Raw genomic sequence first — 23,004 nt, 5'->3', positions numbered from 1 at the left:
GTCCTGAAGTTGAAAACTGTGAAAATTTGCCACACCCAGAAAAGGTTGGTTTATGTAGCCAAGACTGGCTATGTAGAGTGTGGATTTAGATTTTTAAAAATCATGTTGATTGAAGTTTCAAGCTCATTTAGACTCTCCATTAGGCAGTCATAAGACTAAATCATGTCATTAGCTAGAAACCTATTCTTTTTAAAAATACTTTTTGAAATTATAATTACATTATTTCTCCTTCCTTTTTGTCCCTCCAACCTTCCCATGCACTCCATTCATTTTTCTCTCAAATTCATGACCTCTTTTTTAAAAATATGTATGTATGTATGTATGTATGTATGTATGTATGTATGTATGTAATCTCAACACTCAGAAGGGTCAGGAGTTCAAAGTTCTAAGTCATTTGTGTGTGTGTGTGTGTGTGTGTGTGTGTGTGTGTATTTTCCTGTATGCGTGTTCCTAAATGTACCAGTATTGCTTGCTCAGTTCGTGTAATGTTTATGACCTCAGAGATAACCACCCTGGACAATACTATTTCTTCCACTCTCAGCATTCCCCAGTTGTCTGTAGTTCCTTGTTTAGGACTGAGACCCCACAAACTATCCACCTTCCATGTTAACATGATCAATGGTGTCATCATTGTTCATTCAGATCTTCTTGATGAAAATTGTCTGACATTTCTAGGAGACACAGTCTCGCAGAAAATTTCCTGTTTCTCTGGGTTTTATAATCTTTCTGCCCTCTCTTCTACAATGATCCATGAGCCTTAAGTGCAGGAGTTGTCTTGTAGATCTGTTGGTTGGGACTGAGTACATATAATCTCTGTTCACTGCAATTTGATCAGTTGTGTTTTTCTGTAACTTTCTCCTGTTGCGAAGAGAGATTTCTTTGATGAGGGATGAGAATTACATGTACAAATGTAAATATTTAGAATGTAGTTAGGAATGACACTGTTTTAATAAAGTGTCCATTGTAGGTTCTCATCTAAGATCCTTGATCTCACTAGGTTTGGCTAGGTTTCCAGTACTCTTGTTGAGTGGGTCTTATGTCCAACTAGAGAGCTGTTGGTTGCAACCAAGGTGTGTGTGTCACTGCTGCACCCTTAGGATTATTGTGCCATGTTGGTCATTTTTGTGGTTCATAGGTGTCATAGCTGGGTAACATTATTGGTTCCTTCCCTGCTTTGTAATTTTGCATGATGCCTTCTGGTACCATGAAAGGAAGTCCCCAGGGAGGAAAATCATTGTCTAAAAATCTGTTCATGTATTTAGTCTTCCTTTTTTTAAAAAGATGATCTTTTTTTAAAGATTTATTTATTTATTACATATACACCAGACTGAATTGTAGATGGTTGTGAGCCACCATGTGGTTTCTGGGAATTGAACTCAAGACCTCTGGAAGAGCAGTCAGTGCTCTTAACCTCTGAGCCATCTCTCCAGCCCCGTATTTATTCTTCCTTATCTTTAATAATTTTAGTAATTTTCTGATCTGTGTTTCTTACCCACTGCTACAAGACTTATTCTTTGTTTAGAGAAGTGTATAACTTCTCGTTACATATGCTTAGATGATGGAACATATTCCTTTTTGTTGCTTTTAATGTCAACCTCATTTCTTTAATACTTCAAGCTTGCTTTCTCATGTTGCTAATGTTTACCAAGGCCTGCTTTGTCTTTACTTTCCCCTTGGTGCTGTGAACTGGCTCTGCCTGCAGTGGACTCCACTCTCTAGGATATCAAATAGTTATGGGCCTTCCTGGGCCCATCATTTTAGCTGTACCTTCTGTATATCCAGGTACCAAGCTTTTCTGATGAAGTTAGGAACCAGAAGGCAGGGAAGTGGTCATAAAATTTGGATTGGATATAACTTCAAGGATAACTCATGTTTACATCTATAATGTATGCACAGATATTTCAAAGAGTTGCTGTGAGATCGAGGAGCAAGATGACTTCTGACTGGCACCTAGTTGTGTCTGAATAAATGCTCTTGTCCCGTCCCTTCTTCATAAGTCATTTATTTATGTTTCAGCTCCTTCCTTGTCTTTGGAACTGTGTCAGGTAGCTGGTAATTTTGATCAAAGTAATTGCTTCTTCTCTGATATTTAGTTTTCACTGGCTATATCAATATTTCCTAATTATCTGAAAAAATTTTAATACTACTACTGGAGAGCATTGTGTCAGATATTTATGTATTTAGAAAAAATTGTAGGAAAGTAACTTGCTTAACTTTGTCTCACCAAAACATTTTCAGCAAAATCAACAACTCTCTATTGCCTCCCCCTCCCTGAAGGTTAGTGACTCTTGCATCTTAAGTTTTGTGGGGCTGTTGCTTGGTATATGTTTCTGTCTTGAGTTTTATAAACATCAAAGGACTTAAATAGTGGGGAACCCTTAAGATGTGACTCAAATAATGAGTAAGATACAGTTTTTTGATTTCTTCTAAATTACAAGAAAATTATAGTAAGTATTACAGATAAATAAAGTCACCTTCTTAGGTCTGTATGATATAGACAGGGGATAAATGGTAGTGGACAGAATAAGTTAATTTTTACTTCTTTTATTCAATTTAGGACAAATCATTAGCAGGCTAAGGAGACAGTAATGCATCCTTCCAGAGAGGTAGTGAACTTGTGAGGAACAGCCAAAGTGATTAATAAAGTACATTGTTTTCCTGAGTAGCACAGCAGCTGATTTGGATAACAGCTTCCAGAGGGATTCTAGTATCTGGGCACTGGAACCTTTGTAAAAACAAGCCCAACCTGTTATGGTATTGCCTTTGAAAATAATGCACTGGGAAAGTTGTTTTATGTTTTCTGTTTAAAAACAACAAAAATCTAAAGTTAGGCCTCATAAAATTTCATAGAATTGTTCCTTCATTTCTCCTATTTCCCCTTCTGATTTCCTGTCCTTTTCATATTATTTTATATTTATATATTAATTCAGAGGGTGAACTGATAACAATTTTATAATTTTTATGACAGAAATATTTGCAAAGAAAGAATTTGTATCATTGCTTAAACTCTGAAGTATTGAGGTCATTTGTTAATCTGACTAACCAGGGCATTTATCTCTTTTGTTGGAACAGATAACTAAAGTTTAGTTGAAGAGATAATTTGTTATCTGTGATCCAGGCAGTGTCATTCTTGGTCCCTTTCACCACTCCTGGTTAAATGTTTGGCCATGTATTTAGGCATTACTGATTTCATATAGGAAAGTATTAAGGGATATTCTTTTTATTTATGGATGAAATAGATAGTTGGTAAAAGTAAATTACTAATAAAGTGAATTATAAAGCTAATTTTTAATTTTAAATGTTGCTTTGTGTTTTCTGTAATATATAGGAACTAAGTAAAAACACAGATTTCCCTGAAATTAGTCTTCTCTCAGGTACTTCACTTATGACATCTGATTTGGTTACACTAAAGGAGAAATCATTAGAGCCAGTGAAGACCTTAGCTGTACCAAGTACATTTTCTGATACTGGAAAGGAAGTATCACTGATCATGACATCTAAGGAAACCAAAGATGAAGAAAGCTCTCTTGAAACATTTGTGTCTGCTCTAGAAAGGTTACTAGAATCACCAGATGGCACCCAAGAAGAAACACTTGAAATAGTGAATGACTTCAATCTTCAAGAGTTAACGAACCCATTGAGCAGCTCCTTGAGTTCTGTATCAGTCCCTTTGAATGCCTTGCCAACATGTTATAGAGATGCACTAGAAAACAAGAAGGACCATGATGCATTACCTGCTGAGTTGCTGGGAGCCATCAATGCATTACCAGGTGCTGATGTAGGACCTGGACTTGTAGGACCCATCTGTCAAGGACAAGAGAAAAACAGCAGTGTTAGTGATGGAAATGGATGTTTAGAAGTACAGCCTACCATGTCTCACATAGATGAAGACTGCACACAAATAGCACAGGTGAATTAAGTCTCTTTCCTACCCTACCATTTAAACGGTTGAGGTTATCCAGGTTGTAGAACAACCATTTATCAGTAGGACAAGTGCATGTGTACAGTATAAATATCTGAGTCTAACTTTTGTAGTGACCAATAACAATCTTCATTGTGTTAAGTTCAAATTATCTCACCAAATACATCTGGAAGATACTGTGTAACTTTTACACATAGAATTCTCCTTGTAGAAGTACTGGGTAGAGTTTACAATGGATTAAGTTAAAATTGTTTCCTGCCCAGCATACATAAAAAGTCATATCATTAGTTTTTTAGTATATAGGAATGAATTTCTTACTAGAAATTTCTCTGTTATTTAGAATATGACTATATTAACCTGAGTTCAGGATAGATACAGAGCACTGTAGTTGGACACAGAGTAATTTTGGCTACTGAAAGTGTGGTGAGGGAATTAAGCTCTCTTTAAGCCCTATTTGCCTTTAATATATGAGTTAAGTGCCAGACATAACTGTGGTTTTAGAATTTCCACAACATTATGCCCAGAGACCCTACAGATGCATAACAGGAGCCAAGTTCCCTTTTCATGTTTAGAGTTTGTATTCTCATTATTATAAAAATTAAAGGCAAGTGTGGTGTTACATAGTTGCAATGCCAGCACTGGAGAGGCTGAGGCAGCAGGGACAGTTGTTGAGTTCAAGGCGAGCATGTGGCCATAACAACACCCTGTCTCAGGTCAACAAAGACTGAAAGAACATGTCAGACATTACAAGATTATATAACACTGTGGTATCAAAAGTCCCCCAAAGATCCACTCTCCAAACATTGTTAACAGTTGGGTGTAGCTTCAATTACTTTTAGTCTGTGTAAATCTATTTCATTCAAATGAGACTGTATAATACAGGCTGCTTTGCAGCTTATTTTTTAATATAACACATGTTGCTTTTCTTTTTAGTGTCAATAAATTTATCACTTTTAAATTAAATCTTTTAGGTTACTAAATGATATATAAATGCATAATTTAAACATTATAGTTCAATCAATTCATAATAATGGAAACTTAGACTCCGTTTTTATTTCTTCTTAGCTATTAACAAAATATTCCATGTATATCCCCAGGAAGATGTAGAGAAAACATGAGTTTATGTTGCAGCATACAAACCTGGTATAATACTGATGTAGTCTAGTTGGCAACTTTCAGATAGACATTACAGGATCAAGAAAATAAAACAGACCAAACACCTTTAATCCCAGCATTCTGGAAGCAGAGGCAGGTGGATCTCTGTGAATCTAGTCTGGTGCAGAGTGAGTTCTAGGACAGCCAAGGCTACACAGAAGAGACCCTGTCTTAAAAAAAAAAGAAAACAGAAAAAGACACATTAATCATAGAGTTTTAAAGATGATTAAACAGTTCAGTGTTCTAGTGTAAGAAGAAGGACTATGAGTGAAATGTGGAAAATATAACTAATACTATTAAAGTAAGCACACATTTAGTAAGTCTTCAAGTTTAAGGAAAGAAACACTTTAAATAGTAGAAAGGAAATTCAGTTAGAATGAATCAAGCTCAATACTCTTACCTCAGCTGTGCTTAAAATATCAAAAACCAAAGAAAATTTTCTTATTTTATTTTGAGAAGCTTTGTATATATAAATGAGCTTAAGAAATTTTAGGTGGTACATGTAAAATGTAAATGTCTTCTTAGAAGTTAGATCTATAGTAGATTCTCAAGGAGAAATGAGAATAATTTGTGACGGACTCTTGACTTTTGAAAATACAGAAGCTGTGTGCCACCTTGTTCTCTAACTGCCATTGTTTCTGCCAGTAGAGTGCTTGGCTGCATAGACCTTCAGTCGGCTGTTGGCTGCTCTTCGTCACACTCTTATATGGGTGTCTTATTCTAAACAACTTATTTCCTGCCAAATTAATACACCAAAAGTGATCTTATATTTTCCAGTGAATTTTAAAGTTGAATACTGATGAAAATAATTTTAAAGTCTCTACTATTTTAAAGTCTCTATGAGGTCCAGGCTGGCCCCAAACTCACAATTCTCCTGCCTCAGTTTTACAAGGGCTGGGATTATAGATAATGTGTCACCAAGATTAGCTGCTTATGTTTTTCATAAGCTTAAAATCTATGTTGTTCTTTTTATTTTTATAAATTTTAGTTAAATTAGAAACACTCTTATTTTACATCTCAATCCCAGTTTCCCTCTCCCTCCCATCCTTCCATGCCCCCCCTCACTGACCCGCCATCCACTCCCCAGGGAGGGTGAGGGCTTCCATGAGGGATTATCAAAATCTCTCAAGTCATCTGGGGTAGGGCCTAGGCTAAGAGAGTATCCCTCCATGAGAAATAGGCTCCCAAAGTCCATTCGTGCACTAGGGATACATCCTGGTTCCACTTCCAGAGACCCCATAGACTGCCCAGTGCTCCTAGCTGACACCCACGTTCAAGACACCTGGTTTGGTCCTATGTTGGTTTCTATGTTGTTCTTTTTAAAATAAAGTTATAGATCTTTTCATCATGTTAATATATGCTTATGAATTGGTACACTATCATCTTAAAAACTTAGTTTTATCAGAGAAGATTATTTTTTGTTTTAATGATGTAACTATTTATGGATATATGTATATCTTTATAGACTATAGAAGACCCAAAACCATTTAGGTTACAAATAATGACTCATGAAAATGGCACCTCTTATGAGCAACTAAACAATGAGGGAAATTCAGAACCCGTGGAAAATACTTCTGTCCAGGAAACACCGCATGTACTGAGAAGATCAGCTAGACTGCAAAAACTGAAAGCAAGCAGAGCTGTGACACACACAGATGTCACGCTGAAGATACCTGAAGAGACTTTATCAAAATTATTTAGTTATGAGGATTCAATATGTAGCATACATGCAACAGAGAACTTCAGGTATGCTGTTAAATTGTATCTTTCTCACCAGATATACTGCAAATAAAATTGGGTGCTGGAAGATGTTAGAAGCAGCATACTTACTCCTAAGTAAAAAGCATTGTTATGTTGCTGTTTGCAATTTTGCATTTTTTGATTAGTGCCCCACTACATAACAAGTTCCCTTTACCCATCACTCCCCTTCAGAGAATCTGCCTCCTTTTCCATACAAGCAGAATAGAGTGAATAGTTGACATGTCATCTTGGGGAATGAAGGGCAGGAGCCTCAGAACCCTCATATTGTAGGTAACTACACCTAAAGTAACTGAAGACTGGCATGGGTTTGACTCTCCCTTAGGCCCCATCCCATGTTTAAGTTGCTTTGTCAGTTGAGAATAACTCAGTAACTATCTTTGGGTTTTCAATATTTTGTCAAAATTTTATGTGATTCTCCACGAATCTTGTAAAAAATTGTGATTATTTAATAAGTCCATTTTTCAAAAGAATGCAGGATTCTGTTTTAATGACTGACAGTAAACGGAAGAATATTCATTCATCCAGATTCAAGAGTGAACAGATACAGAAAAATGAACAACTTAAAATAAAGGATGGTGAGACATATTTTGAATATTTTTTCATTTATTTTAGTAGCTTATAGAAACAGAACTGAAGTAGAACAATTTATACTATGATCTTAATTTTATTGATGAGTTAACAATTTCAGTGAGGCCAAGTAAGACTTTTCCCATTAACACACATAACTTATTAGTAGCATAAGTATGATTTGAACTTAAATGGCTGCCAGGCTAGTGTTATTTTCTATACTTTTCACTATAGAGAGCAGCTAGGGGATACTTTCACATTTAAGCGTGCTCTCCCATGTGCAGGTGTAGGCAGAGGAGAAACGTGCAATGGGCAGGTACATGTTAAGGCCTGGGGACAGCCTCTTACTGGCCTGGGACTTGGCAAATAAAGCTAAGTTGGCTGGCTAGCAAGCCCCTAGGATCACTGGTATCTGCCTTCCTGGATCAAACTCAGATTCTTGTGCTTGCTAGGCAAGAACTTTGCTGACTGAACCATCACTCTAGCCCTCTCTCCTCTTCCTTACCCTACCTTCTCCCCTCGTCTCTCTCTTTTCCTTTCCCTTCATAAAATTACTATGAGTCAATTAATTTTTAAATGCACAGGACCTATAACAGCAAAATGATTGAAATTAAAATTTGAGAGCTACCCTGATCTAGCTTCAGGAATTTTGTAGATATAATAATAAGAAATAGTATGACCTTGGCATCAGTAGGGAAACAGCTCAAGGAAATGAAATACAGTCTGGAAATAAGTCCATACACATGCAAAACTGCCTTTTCTGAAGTAGAAGGACAATGTGAAAAATAAGTAGATATTCATATGCAACAAGATATTTCTGCTTGTATATTTTAAAATTATTGCTGAATGTTAATTTGGCTGACAAGTTTCATGAACATTAACTTTTCAATACTTTGTTAAGATTTTGATTGGCAGGTATAGTGTTGGGTGCTGGAGAGGGAGGTCATGAGAAATGACCATTCTGGGACCTCCCTTAAGTGCTGTGGATGTTTAGCAAGTTCTGTATGCTCACTCCTAGGAATGCAAATGCATAGTGATGGGGGGGTGTCAGTCAGTCTGTCTTTCCTTTTTCTCTTACAGCAAGACCTAATCCTAATAGAGGCAGCAAAATAAATGCAAATTAATAAAATTACAGGCAATTAAGAAAAGTCCTCAGCACTCAGTCACTTTTATAAGGTTTTATTGTTTGTTTGGTTGTTTGATTTTTTCAAACATGTCCTTGCTTTGTATTCTAGGCTGGTATGGAATGTGCTGAGTAGTTTACTCTAGCCTGGAGTTGATGGTTCTCCTTCAGCATTCTTTCCTGATGGGTTATAGGACTGTGCCAATTTCTGCTTTATCATTATCAAGTTCATAGATAGGGGAGCTTGGCCAGATCGGAATTGGAAAGGCTTCCTTCTTCAACCTTCCTTCCTGCTAGATTAAGGACTCTGTCCATGTCTGCTTCACCATTATCAAATTCTTATATGGGGGTTTTCACTGTATCAAAACTGGAAAAGCTATCATCAAAACTATCTTGAAATTCAGTACATCCTTTGAGCATCACCCCTGAGAATTGGCTGGATTTCGAGAATACAGGTTAGAAATTAGTTTTAGTATTTTAAGAGGCATAGTTGAGAATTAGTACTTGGGTTGTGTCTTCTGGAAATTGCTTTAATTTTGTCTGTCATGACTTAGCAAATCAAAACTATGGCAAAAATGAAGATCATTATTCTTTCTTTAATTTGAGTCAGTTTCTATTAAAGAGAAATTTTAACAGGGCTGGAGAGAGGGCTCATGCTCTTTCAGAGGATGCAGGCTCAATAGGGCAACTTATAGCTGTCTGTAACTCCAGTCTCAGGGGATCCAGTTCCCTTTTCTGGCCTCTGTAGGCATCACACACACAAGAGCACAGATATACATGCTGGGGTATAAAATACCCACATTAAAAAAATAGAAAATCTAGCAATTCCAAAAATTGGTTATTCTATTTCTGGTCTTGTTAAAGTTAGGTTTTTTTTTCTTACTCATGTGACTCATAGCTTTATAAGATACGCTGTACAATAACATAAAGTTTCATAATGCTTGGTTCGTAGATTTGGAGGATCTAGGCCATCGATGATTAGACTTGTGATGAGGTTGTACATCACGGTAGGAGTACCTGGTGGAAAGATCTGCTTATGCCATGGGCAGGAAGTATAAGAGAGGGTCCCACTGACTACCTCTTAGTAGACCCAATCTGTTAAAATCTCTACCATTTCCTAGTAACTAAGGAACTACGTCTTTACCTCATGGACATACAGGGACATACAGAGAGATAATGTAACAGATAGTAAATAATTCTAGAGTTAAATAATTCTTTACTCGGGATTTAAAAAATATGTCATCTTTTATGAGCACTTTCATAAGTTTTATGTTTATATATTATAAATTATATATCATAAGTTTTAGTTTACTACAAATATTTTTAACTAACATATCTTTACATTTTTTGTATTTAGAAAAACATTACAACGAGTTTAATGGATAAAATACTCTTTAATAATATAATATATCCACTTCTAATATGACTGGATTTATCATAGTCTGTCCCCTTCTTTTGAGTTAGAATCTCTCAGTGTAGCCCTGGCTGTCCTAGAACTCGCTCTGTAGACCAATCTGGTCTTGAACTACTCAGATCCACCTGCCTCTCCCTCGTGGGTGCTGGGATTAAAGGTGTGCACCTTTGTTCTTTCTCTCATTTTAGGAAAAAGGAAGATGAATGAAATGTATCTTTGTAGTATAAACCGGCGAAACATTTTTGGAGAGAATTTACTGTATAAAGCTGCTCTCCATAATGATATTGATCTGATTCGCTGTTGCATAAAAAATGGTGGAAATGTCAATCAGCCAAGTTATGCTGGTAAGTCAGGGTTACCACCCACAGTTGTCTAGGGAGCCATTAGTTGAATTGCCCAGGTAAAGTATGACAAAGTGAGCCGAAGGCAGTATGCTCTCTGGCTCTCATTATTCCTGAGGAAAAGAATTAGATGGGTGGTGAAAGAACATTACATTTCTCACTAAAGATGTCAGGTAGGTCTTGTGTAGTGGCATTATACAGAAGGAAGGATGGTTCCTGGTGCTGCCTTTGCAAGACTGTTAATATGAGACTTAACCTTGAATGGAGGTAAGATGAGATCAAAACTACAAGTAACTAATGTTAACTAAATTGCAAGGGAAATTAGTAGTGATGGCAGGGATAACAGAAGGAGTAATGACCAGGGAAATAGGCAGAATAGAATATGAGGTAGAAGGTGGATAGGTTGCTCAGAAAGGAAACAGCCCTTCCCTGTGACTGGCTCTACAGTACTTCCTTCTTGAGAGAATCGTACATTTTTCTGGATAGGACTGGCTGTATAGATACTTGTGTGTTAGTCCACTGAACAGCAGTGGGCCAGTCTGCGGGGGTGCTTTGGAATAGCTATACTTTTCCTTTTGTATCTAGATTGTCTTTTATAAAACAGTGCATAAATGATGGCATACTGCAACCCATGGTTGAGCAGGTGCTCCTCCAATTTAGATTGCTAAGGCCTGGGTTTGCAGTATAATCATAGTTTAAAATAACTTTAAAAATTATTTTTAACTAGATTTACTGATTGATTTAGTGTACATGTATGCGTGAGTGTGGGTGTGCATGCATACTTATAGCAACACATGTGTGGACATGAGAGGAAAATTTGTGGAAGTCAGTTCTTTCTTTCTACTGTGTGGGATCCCTGGATTGAACTCAGGCCATCAAGGTTAGCAGCAAGCACCTTTACCACCTTTACCTCTCTAGCCCTTAACTCTTACATTCAGATTAATAACTACGATTCTATAAACCTTATTCATCTGCTTACAAGAGGATTTACATTTTTTAAAATTGTTTTTTCCCAACATGATCAGAGTTTCCACTTCTCCCAACCCCTCCCTCATCCTCTCCCCACCATCTATTCCTTCTTCTTTCTCTTCAGAAAAGGGCAGGCCACTCATGTATATCAGCCAATTATGGCATATCATGTTGCAATGAGACTAGGCACCTCCTCTTCTTTTAAGGCTGGACAAGGCAACCTAGTAGAAGGAATGGGTTCCAAAAGCAGGTAACAGAGTCAGAGACAGCCCCTGCTCCCGGTGTTGGGAGTCCAACAAGAAGATTAAACTACATAATTGTAACACATATGCAGATTGCCTAGATCAGCCTCATGTGGGTTTCCTGGTTGTCAGTTCAATCTCTGTAAGCCACTATGAGCCCTGGTTAGTTGATTCCATGGATTTTCTTGTGGTATCCTTGGACCCTCTGATTCTCATAATCTTTCCTTCCCCTCTTCCACAGGATTCCCCCAAGCTCCACCTAATATTTGGTTGTGGGTCTCTTCCTGTTTCCATCAGTTGCTGGGTGAATCCTTTCTGATGACAGTTGGGCTAGGCACCAATCTATGAGTATAGCAGAATATTATTAGAGATTTCAATGACTTTTTTTTTGGTCAGTAATATTTGGTTCTGTCCTGGGTCTCTGACCTGTCCAACCTCTGGATCCTGGCCCTCACATTTACACTCTTGATTTAAAGGATTTGTATCCTTTCTTCAGTACTTACTGTTTCTTGAGTTCATGAGTAAGTAGCTCTACATGCAGCCAGATTTGACTTTATGAATTTCCGATTGTGTCCTAATATATATATATATTTTCTTTGGTTTTTACGAGACAGGGTTTCTCTGTATTGTTTCGGAGGCTATTGGTTCAGCCCGGCCTCGAACTCACAGAGATCCGCCTGCCTCTGCCTCCTGAGTGCTGGGATTAAAGGCGTGCGCCACCACCGCCTGGCCTAATATATTTTTTCATTGCCCTTTTTCTTGTGACAGTGTTAATTAACATCTTTTCTGGTTGTTTCTTTGGTATCTCTGGCCAATTTCCTCACTGCCCCAGGGACTTACATGACCTTCATGAATTAATTATTCTTACTTTATTTTCCAAGCTTCTCAGATTAATTATTTTTCCATTCTGTTTTGTATCCTTTCTGTGTTTCTATTCCTTGCTCTCTTATTCCTCAGAGTCACAGAGAACAGTGTTTTCACAAGGTAGTCTGCAAGCTATTTTCATCAGAAATTAACATTTGTTTAAAAATACAACTATTCTCTGTCTTTTTCTCGCTGTGTCTCTGTCTCTGTCTCTCTCTCTCTCTGTGTGTGTGTGTAATACACAGACATCTGTAGTTTAGCAAGTTGACCAGGTTATTTTTATCTTAAAAGACAAGAGTTATTATCACAACAATGGGATTCAGTGTAGGATACCTTAAAATGGAACTACCTACTGCATGCTTAGTAAAGTAGATGTCACAGGCAATGCTTGATTGTTGGTGCTTCTGGGTGTGGCTGTCACAGCAGCATAGCAAAGGCGCACGTCACTTTTTAAGGATGTTATGGAGTTAGATCTGTTCTGTTGGGCCATTGCTTTGGTCTGGGTGGGTACACTGTTCCTGGCAGCAAGAATGAAGCGTTTGTTGGCATCAGTGCATTGCTTGGAACCTGAATTGCAGTTGTAGACCTAGGCAGGGTACCTGTCTTGGTTTGCTTTTTAAGTTAATTTATATTTTATATTTTAAATTATATGCATGTCTCTATATGCATGTCTGTCTCTCCCCAGTCTTTAAACAGAGCATGGGGACCTTTTTATAGCACCTTGGTGCATCAAACTGTTTAGCTGCTTTTTGGGACTGCTTTACGGGACTGCTTTGCAAGACCTCTGATTGACAGGGCATCAAGTGGCACTAAACAGGACAGGTCCCACTGAGGAAGGCCCAACTTGGGATGAGTATTTTTCTGATATAACACCATAGTGCAGACTTCTTGAAAGTCCTCAAACTGGACTCAGTTCTGCAAGGACTAGAGGCTTCTCCAACAGCAAATATTTAAGGTACTTTTATTACTAATTACTAAATGCGGTCACCTCCTATTCATTCCTTGTTATATGAAGTCCTTTATTGGTTCATGGTTGCTATGATGGTAGATACTTGTGCATCGATCTAGTTTGCTTTCTTACTGTAATAAACCATTGTCAAAAATGAAATTGGAAGAGCAAAGGGTTTATCTTCATTTTACAGTTATAGTCCATTAAGAGAAATGAAGGCAGGAACTCAAGTAGGAACCTAGAGGCAAAAATTGACCCAGAAAACACCTGTCTAGGGATTGTACCTCCCTCTGCATCAGTTAATAATTAAGAAAACTCACAGGCATGGTCACAGGCCAGTCTGATGGAGGCAGTTCTGAGTCTGTGTGGTCTGTAGCATCTGTCATGTCCCTCTGCACGCCTAGATTCTTCCTCAGTACTCTAGTGCAACAGCCGTTACTTTCCTTTCTTTTAGTCCCGATTTTTCTTGTAAATTGTGCCAAGCAACTCTTCGTTAGCTCTCTTATGTTACTAGCTTTTCTAGTTCTCTGCAGGGGAAAATGGAGCTACTGATTTTGCCTTTTCCACTAATATATGTATTTAAAGCTTTAAAATCCCCTCCAAGTACCACTTTGTTACATCATACTTATTGTCATATGTTCTATTTAGTTTGAAATGTTTGTAATTCTATGATTTTTATTCTATCTAGTAGTTTTATTAGAAGATGTTTAAATTTTAAATATTTAGAGATTCTCTTGGTATGTTTGGAGAATCATTGTGTGTGATCATGCACAATCATTTGTTGTGTAATGTGCATGTGGAGGTCAGAGGATAACTTTGTGAAGCTGTTTCTCTACTCCCACCTTTATATGGGTTCCAGGGATTGAACTTGGGTGTCAGTCTTGTATGGCAAGTGCCTTTTCCTTCTGATCCATCTTGCCGTCTTGATAGCTTTCATTTGACTATAAAAACCATAATCAAATAATATATTTATATTTATTTATTTTGGTTTTTTGAGAAAAGTTTTCTCTGTGGCTTTGGAGGCTGTCCTGGAACTAGCTCTTGTAGACCAGGCTGTTCTTGAACTCACAGAGATCCACCTGCCTCTGCCTCCTGAGTGCTGGGATTAAAAGTGTGTGCCACCCCCCACCCAGCTTAATCAAACAATTTTGATTCATTTAGATTTATTGAGAATTGGGGTGTTTTTGCCTTGTATATAATCTCTCAGGGAATATCCCACATACACATGGATTCATTCTTTAGTTTTTGGATGTAATATCTAAGCCAGTTTGATGAAGGTGCTGATAATGTAGTTCAGCTTGTTTATGTCTTTAATGAATTTTTATCTTCTGATCTATTATTTCCTTAGAGAGTTGTTAATTTCTTCGCAACTATGCCTGTGGAATTATTTATTTCTTCCTTTAATTATGGCAATTTTTGCTCCTTATACTTTAAAGTCCTGTTAATATATGTATACCTGCAGTTTTGCTTTTAACATCTCTTATTATTATGTATGCTTCTTTTTTTTTTTTTTTTTGGTTTTTACGAGATAGGGTTTCTCTGTATTGTTTTGGAGGCTGTCGGTCCAGCCCGGCCTCGAACTCACAGAGATCCGCCTGCCTCTGCCTCCCGAGTGCTGGGATTAAAGGCGTGAGCCACCGCCACCTGGCTATGTATGCTTCTTATTACCAATAATATGCTTTGTCTTGAAATCTACTACAGTAATATCCTAATCATTTGCTTATAGATTATTTGTTATATATTTCCCATCCTTTTAGTTTAGTGTTTTATTTAAAATATACTTGTCATAGATGATATACTTTTTAAAATTCATACTGCCATTCTCTGCCTTTCAATTGAAATTTACAGTAATTGGACAGTTTCTACTTAATATAAAAGATTGGATTTAGCATAAACTGACTCTTTGGGGCCCATTTCCTATGGAGATATATCTTTCTCAGCCTAGACACAGTGGGGAGGGCCTTGGTCCTGCCTCAAGTGGTGATGGGACAGACTTTGTTGACTCCCAATGGGAGGCCTTACCCTCTCTGAGGAGCAAATGGAGGCTGGGATAAGGGGAAGGTGGGGAGAGCAGGAGGAAAGAAGGGAGGGAGAACTGGGGTGAATATGTAAACAAAATTTAAATACAAGAATGGGTAAGCTGGGCATTGGTGGCTCACGCCTTAATCCCAGCACTCGAGAGGCAGAGGCAGGCGGATCTCTGTGAGTTCAAGGCTACCTTGGTCTACAGAATGAGTTCCAGGATAGGCTCCAAAACAATACAGAGAAACCCTGTCTTGAAAAGAAAAAAGATTGGGTTTAGGATTGCTGTTTTTTTTCCATTCCTGTGAGCTTAATTTGCTTTTTATATTTCCATTTTTTTAGTGAATAATCTAGTGATAACATATACCTGTAATGTTCCATAGTTTTCTTAGAGCTAATATTCAAGTTCATAAAAATATAAGAACATTAATTATATGTTAGTTCATTTACTTTTCCTCAGCCTTTATGATATACCCATTTGTCACATTTATATATAGTTTAAATTATCAAAAGATAATTTTATAATTGCTGCTTTCAACAACCACTTATATTTTAAGGAAAATTGAAGGGGAAAAATCTTCAAGTAATATTTACTGGTTTGGATATTCTTTTTTTCCTTTATTGAAAATATATTCTTTTTCTCACAAGATATCCTGATTATGGGTTCTCCTCCCTCTATTCCTCCTAGTTCTTCCCTGCCCCACCCCCAATTTGGTTCCAGTCCTTTCTGTCTCTCATTAGAAAAGAACAGACTTCTAAGAGATAATATTAAAATATAACAAAATAAAATACAAAAAGACAAACAAAAACTATCACCTTAAAATTGGACTGGACAAACCAACAGAAGGAACAGAACCCAAGAGAAGGCACAAAAATCAGAGACCCACTCATTCACATACTTAGAAATCCCATAAAACACTAAACTGGAAGTCACAGTACATACACAGAGGTTCTGGTGCAGACCCACACATGCTGCTTCAGTCTCTGTGATTTTTCTTTGCATTGTTTTGCTCATGTGGATCTAAAGGTCCTTGTTCTCCTGGTGTTCTTCATCCCCCCGGAACTCTTACTCTTTCTGCCTCCCTGAGCTCTGAGGGGAGGAGTCTTATGAAAACATCCAATTTAGAGCTGAGTGTTCCAAGGTCTCTGCATAATGTCTGCCTGTGGGTCTCTGTATTTGTTCCCATCTGCTGCAGGAGGAAGCTTCTCTGACGATGGCTGAACAAGGCACCAATCTCTGCACATAGCAGAATGTCATTAGGAGTCATTTTATTACTACATTTTTTTCTTTGTTTAGATCAGTAGTGTTTGGCTTTACCCATGTTATGGAACTACCTACCAAGCAGCATTGAATATGGAGTCTCTCTTGTGGAGTGGGCCTTAAGTTAAATCAGCTATTGGTTGGTTACTCCCACAAATTTGTGTTACTATCACCCTAGCTCTTCTTGCAGGCAGGATGTGGCAGCATACTTAATTTGGGAAAAGTAATGCCTCCAGAAGTTCTTTTATTATTCAGGATTATTTGAGCTAGTGTGTGTGTGTGTGTGTGTGTGTGTGTGTGTGTGTGTGTGTGTGTGTGTTTCTATATAAAACTGAAAGAGTCCTTTTCAAGATCTGGGAAGAATTGTGCTGGAATTTGAAGGGGATTAAAGTGATCTGTAGATTGATTTTGGTAAACTGGATATTTTTACCATATTAATCCTACAGATTCTGATACCTTCTTTAATTTCTTTCTCCAAAGACTTGAAGTTTTCAATCATGTAAGTCTTTCATTTGCTTGGTTAAAATTACCCCCAAGATATTTTATATTATTTGAGGCTATTGTGAAAGGTATTGTTTCCCTGATTGCTTTCTCGGTGCATTTTCCACTTGTATATAGGAGGCCTACAGATATTTGTGAGTTAAATTTGTATCCAGCTACTTTGCTGACAGTGTGTACTAGCTATAGGAGTTTCCTGGTAGAATTTGTATCCAGTAATGTGGTGTTATCTTTCTTGCACAAATAAAGCCTGTCTGGGGGTCAGAGAATGGAGCTTGCTACTAGCTAACCATAGAGATCTGGAGGTCTGTGCAGACAGACAGGAAGTGACATAGCTGGGCAGATACACAGCAGCTTTGCTGAAGATGCTTATCAGCTTTAGGAGTTCTTAGTGGAATTTTAGGGTCACTTATGTATACTATTATATCATTTGTAAATAAAGATACTTTGACATTTTTCCAGTTTGTATGTCTTTGATCTCCTTCAGTTGTCTTATTGCTCTAGCTAAAACTTCAGGCGCTATATGGAATAGGTATGGAGAGGATAGACAACCTTGTCTTATTTTTTATTTTATTGGAATTGCTATGAATTTGTGTTAATGATTTCTCAGTTGAGCTGACTTTCTTCTCAAAGGAACGCTGGGAAATATTTACCAACAGTTTTGGTTGTGAGCCTAGCCTTTAATGTCTGAGCCACCTCTCCAACCTTTGCCAACCGTTTTCATGGTTATTTCTGAAATAGGAGGTGCCTCTTCAGTCCAGGAGATTGAGGCCAGGAAAGCTGTTAAATAGTCTGTGATGCTTAGAACAAAAATGAATTTTCTAGCCTAAAAATGTCATTGCTTAGATTGAAACCTAAAGTGTAAGTTAAGTATGATTTTCACTGGAATTTTGGACTTTATTAAATCTATCAAATGATTTATTGAATTTAGTAATTATCAACAGTGTACTGTTACCTCTGACTAACAAGGTGATGCTTCTATAAAGACATGGTATATGGTTTGTTGGTTGAATTACTGTAAATATAAATAGCTGTTTGTGTAAGTAAGGGGGAAATATGCCTTTAACTTAGACATATGTGGTCTACTGCCTAAGATACTTCAATGGTTATACCTTGAATTAGAAATAGAGCTTTTTTTCCCTCTTCCCCACGCAAGTAGCCTGTAATCAGTATTCTGTACTGCTTGATAACGGACTGGGAAGGGTTTTAAGAATACTTTAAAATACTTGCTTTCTTGGTTTGAAGTGGTAACTCAACAGTGAGGAGTTCATAATACTCTTATACAGGACTCAAGAATTCCTAACACCTATGTCAGGCAGCTCACAGCCAACTGTAACTTTATATCCAGGGATATCCAGTACCATTGGCCTCCATGGGCACTTCATTCATATGTACATTGCCACATAGAGATGCATGTACGTATATAATTAAAAATAAAGATAAATGTTTGTTGTCTCTTGTGTATATTTTGCCATAGCAGGACTGAGAATTAAAGATTTGATTTTTTTCTTTTTTTATTTAAAGACAGGTTTCATGTAGCTCAGTTTGACTTCAAACTTGGTATGTAGCAGAGGATAACTTTGTACTTTATATTCTCCTGTCCTCACCTCCCATATGCAAGGATTACAGGCATGCAGAACCATGTCTGGCTTTATGTAGAATCACTTCTTACAGTCAGGCCCTTGTGCATGCTAGGCACACTGTATAAACTGAGCTACATTTGCAATCCTCCTTGAATCCACTAGTTAATACAAAATACTCTTAGGAGATACTATGTGAGCTCATGTAATAATACTTTTAAAGAAATTATATAAAATTAGAGTGTTTAAAAATATTTATTAGTTTTAATTACACGTGTATATGTATGCGTGTGTCTGTCTGTGCTGATATAATGTGAGGGTGTTAGATGCCCTAGAACTGGAGTTACAAGTAGTTGTGAACTATCCAGTGTCAGTGCTGGGAACCAAGCACAGGTCCTCTGCAAGAATAGTGTACGCTATTGACCATTGAGGCATCTCTCTAGCTCCTAGAATTGTTTTGCTTTTTTAAAAGAGTAAGCATGATCCATTATTAAGAAGTCAAATAAAAAATGTCTTTCTTGTATAATAGGTTGGACAGCACTTCATGAAGCTAGTGTAGGAGGATATTACCAGACAGTAAGTGAACTATTAAAGGGTGGAGCGGATGTGAATGTTAAAGGAAAGTACCAGATTACTCCCCTACATGATGCTGTGATGAATGGACATTATAAGGTACTTTAATGCTTCTATTTATAGAATACACACAGTATTTGTAAATACTGATGATCTCTCTTACCACACAGTAGGAAAACAAGTTTCAGATAATTTACTAATGAGTACTCGGGCTTTGTAATGAAATTTGCCTTGTGATAGTTACCATTAGGCCCAATGTGATAGATACCATTTTTTATTTGTTCATTTGGAATACAGTCTTGATATTATTGTCCAGGATGGCCTTGAGCTCCTGGGCTCAAGGGATCTTCCTTCCTCAGTCTCCTGAGTAGTTGAGATTACAGGAACATGCCATTTTAACATACTATTTGTATGTAGTCATACAAAACATTTTTCTTACATAGTATGGTTTTCAGTGTATACTCTCTTAAAGCTCCTTTTATACAATAATTTATACTTTGTAAAGAATGTTTTCTTCTATAAACAGTAATATTCAGTCCAATAGGAAGCCAGTAACCTCATGGACTGAATATTCATCACTGTGTAGGAGAGTGCCCGAGTTAACCATAGTTCCCTGCATGGATATATATATCACTGTTTAAAATCAAATACCGTACTTTCATTCTAGTAAATAAAAATATTAAGCAAGATGATGAATTCAGTATCCATGGTTCATCTCAGAAACTACAGGCACTATATTAGAGGACTGAAGCCTTGCTGAAGATGTCCCTGTTCCTTCTCCTGTTGTTCATGTTCCTCCTTTTTGTCCTCTTCCCCGTTCTTCCCCTCCTCCTTTTTGTAGTGCTGTGTCTAATTTAGGGCCTTGCCCATACTAGTAAAGCATTTATCACTGAGCTATACTCTCATTCCCTGAAGATATTTAACTGTTTATTTCAGGTATGAGAAGTTATTTATGGATTAAAAGCTCCTGGTGTATAAAGGGGTTTGATCAACTGACCATGGTATGATCTTTTCTTCATGCTTTTAGAATAAATACCAAGCACAGAGAGATTGAAGAGGCTCCTAGGTGTCATGGGCATACTTATTTATAGTGTAGAAGAGTGCTTACAGGGAATTTAGACAATTTTGCTTATTTTGATAATGTATTCAATAATGTTGGTGGGTGGGGACACCATTTGAGGAAAACTGTGGAAGGAGAATTCCACATGGCACATCGTTTAATGGTCAGAATAATGCCAGCATGGCAGCCCCTGCCCTTTACTTTTCTTTCAAAGATGGCCACCAGTCAATCTTCTTTCTCCCTACCCAGCCCTTCACAGCAGAGTATCTGATTTCTATTGTTGTCGTTCTATCTTTTTCAGAATATCAGAAATACCAGGATATTTCCTACTGTGTTTCCCTATGTTGTATGATGTTAAATAGTTGGTAATTCTTTTTTTTTTTTTGAGTAATATCCTGCTCCAAGGTCACCTGGATTGTGGGTTAGGCTATTACATGTAAGGCTGCTATCAATGCTCAAAAATAAAATGACAGAAGGTAAAAGTACATAGGAAAGCTTTAAAATCAGTCCACAAATTCGTTAATATTCTTTCCCCAAATGGTAGAGCCTAATTCCTTTCCAAGGATTAGAGAATGACATTTAAATTACTTGGCTCTAGCAAATAAGACATGGCAGTATGTAGTTTCTAAGGTTTTGTTAACAGATACTGGAATTTTTTTAAATTTTTCTCTTGACTCATTGACTAGAGAAAGCTAACTGTTGTATCATAATGACACTCAAGCAGCTGTTTAGAGCAACCCATGTGGCAATGATTATTGCTTCTGCCTGCAGCTGGGTTACCCAGCCATTTTAGAAAAATATCCTCAAGTCCCAGTCAAGGTTTTGTTTCACTGTGTACTCAGCCAACAGCCTGAGTACATGATAGACTATGAGACAGAACCATCTACCTAGGTCACTTTCAAATTCCTGAATTCCTCACTCAAACTGTGAGATTATGCATTTTGATTGCTATCTTAAGCCACTAAATTGTGAGGTGATTTTTTTGGTAGCAGTAGTTATTGAATTGACAGTCCAAATGTAGAAGGAACACATGAGTAAAGTTTGCTTAATTTGCACCCTTCAAAGTTCTTATCTGGAATAGAAGTGTAGCTCAATGGCAGAACATTGTTAGATTTTGTAAGGTCCTGGGTTCAGGCCCCAGGGGGAATTGCTAACATGTGGACATTTGGTAAGGCAGACTGTCTCTGATTCACAACAGATCTTGCCAAAGTAATGTATTCATCCCTTGTCCCAATTCAGATTCCACAAGGCTCTTACCTGACTTGCTTGTTAAACTCAGTCACCTTTCTTCCGCCCCTGCATCCTTTCATGTCACACATCTTATTACTGAACACAAAATTTCAGTAGCTGAACACCATAGTTCTGTTAGTTAATTCCAAGTCAAAGCACTTTTCCTGAATGAATGCATCATGTTCTGGTTTCTTTGCTAAACATATGTGTGAAGATCCAGATATAAATTCTTTGGTTTCTTCCTAAGACTCACATATGCGTAAACTTGATTTTATCTACTATTGCCTTGTTTTTTATCTAACATTAAATCCTCTTGTGAAGAAGTTTTAAAAAAGACCAATCACATTGCTAATTCTTATCAATTTTTCAAGAATCTGTTTTTCTTCTCTTTTCCTATTAGAATGTGTCCTCAGTTGTAACTTCCAAGTCTTACATTTGCACTGTAAATTTTGTACTGTTGTATTGTGTACACTGAAATGATGATCCACATGAGATAGTTATTGACAACCACACTGATCAAGCCAATTAAAAGTTTTAAGTCGTTTTTATTGATGGCCAGACCAAGAGCACACTTGTACCTCTGAAAAGTCTCTTGGTGTCCAAGCTCAGGGATGCAGAGTTTTAAAGACAAAACCACCAAGACCATAATTTATATCAAAGTTAGATGAGGGTCAGCATAACCTTAAACCGTTCATTCCTGGCAGAGCATGGTAGTTATTTTAGACATAACTTGTCAATTACTTTTGACTCATATCTTTTCTTGTTATTTCATTTTACTTAATGATTTTGGTTAATATATCTGAAACATGGTCAAGGCCATGGAGAAACTCAAATGTGTTGCCAAGGCAGATATGACCATTTGAGAGAAGGGAGGTAGAGGGCTGAGAACTTTCTAAGCACATAAAACAGAATCAGAACAAGATGGCATTACTTTAGTCATTTTAAGATAGCTTGAACTAAAATCTTCAGATGATAACAGTGGTAAGAATGAATAAATATTAACAAAAGTTCAGGGTTAGTGCAAGTTTCTAGTATCGGTAATATGAGATCATGTTGGTTTGCTAGAGAAGTGTCTTGTTGTTTCTAGTTCTCAGACTGTTAACGGGGGTGTTATTGCCATCATTCTTTGTCACTTATAGCATGTATGTGTATCTCATTGTGCCATTATTTCACATGCAGTTAAGTCCTGTCTTTGTGGAGGCTGAACAGAGAGAAACTTTTTTATCCACTTCAAACTGTTATTGTTGACCCTTATTTTTTTAATATAAATTAATGTTCTAGGACTTAGTGGGAATTCTTTTATTTTAACTGAATTCTTGTTTAATAATTACAGGTATCACACCTCCTTCTACTTTATAGCTAAAGATGAAAGTAGGAAACATAAGATATTAACTATACATCTCAAACCACTTAATCTAAGCTCACTTCTAGTTTAAGGAAACAGAAAAATAAATAGCTGAGTTAAATGTTTCC

General features: G+C 37.2%; 1 protein-coding gene across 1 annotated transcript in view; it reads left to right on the top strand.

The window, feature by feature from the left end:
* Window positions 1–23,004, top strand: part of Ankrd31 (ankyrin repeat domain 31) — a 148,301-nt gene that overhangs the window by 41,951 nt on the left and 83,346 nt on the right. Inside the window, exons 6-11 of the mRNA XM_040729078.1 lie at window positions 1–44; window positions 3,329–3,910; window positions 6,543–6,823; window positions 7,307–7,413; window positions 10,131–10,286; window positions 19,198–19,340. Coding sequence (XP_040585012.1) covers window positions 1–44; window positions 3,329–3,910; window positions 6,543–6,823; window positions 7,307–7,413; window positions 10,131–10,286; window positions 19,198–19,340 — 1,313 coding nt within the window. The remainder of the gene's footprint in view (window positions 45–3,328; window positions 3,911–6,542; window positions 6,824–7,306; window positions 7,414–10,130; window positions 10,287–19,197; window positions 19,341–23,004) is intronic.

This window comes from Mesocricetus auratus, unplaced genomic scaffold, assembly GCF_017639785.1.
Source record: "Mesocricetus auratus isolate SY011 unplaced genomic scaffold, BCM_Maur_2.0 Super-Scaffold_100020, whole genome shotgun sequence".
Taxonomy (NCBI): domain Eukaryota; kingdom Metazoa; phylum Chordata; class Mammalia; order Rodentia; family Cricetidae; genus Mesocricetus; species Mesocricetus auratus.
The sequence above is the reverse complement of the archived record's forward strand: the minus strand, read 5'-3'. Positions and strand labels throughout refer to the sequence as shown.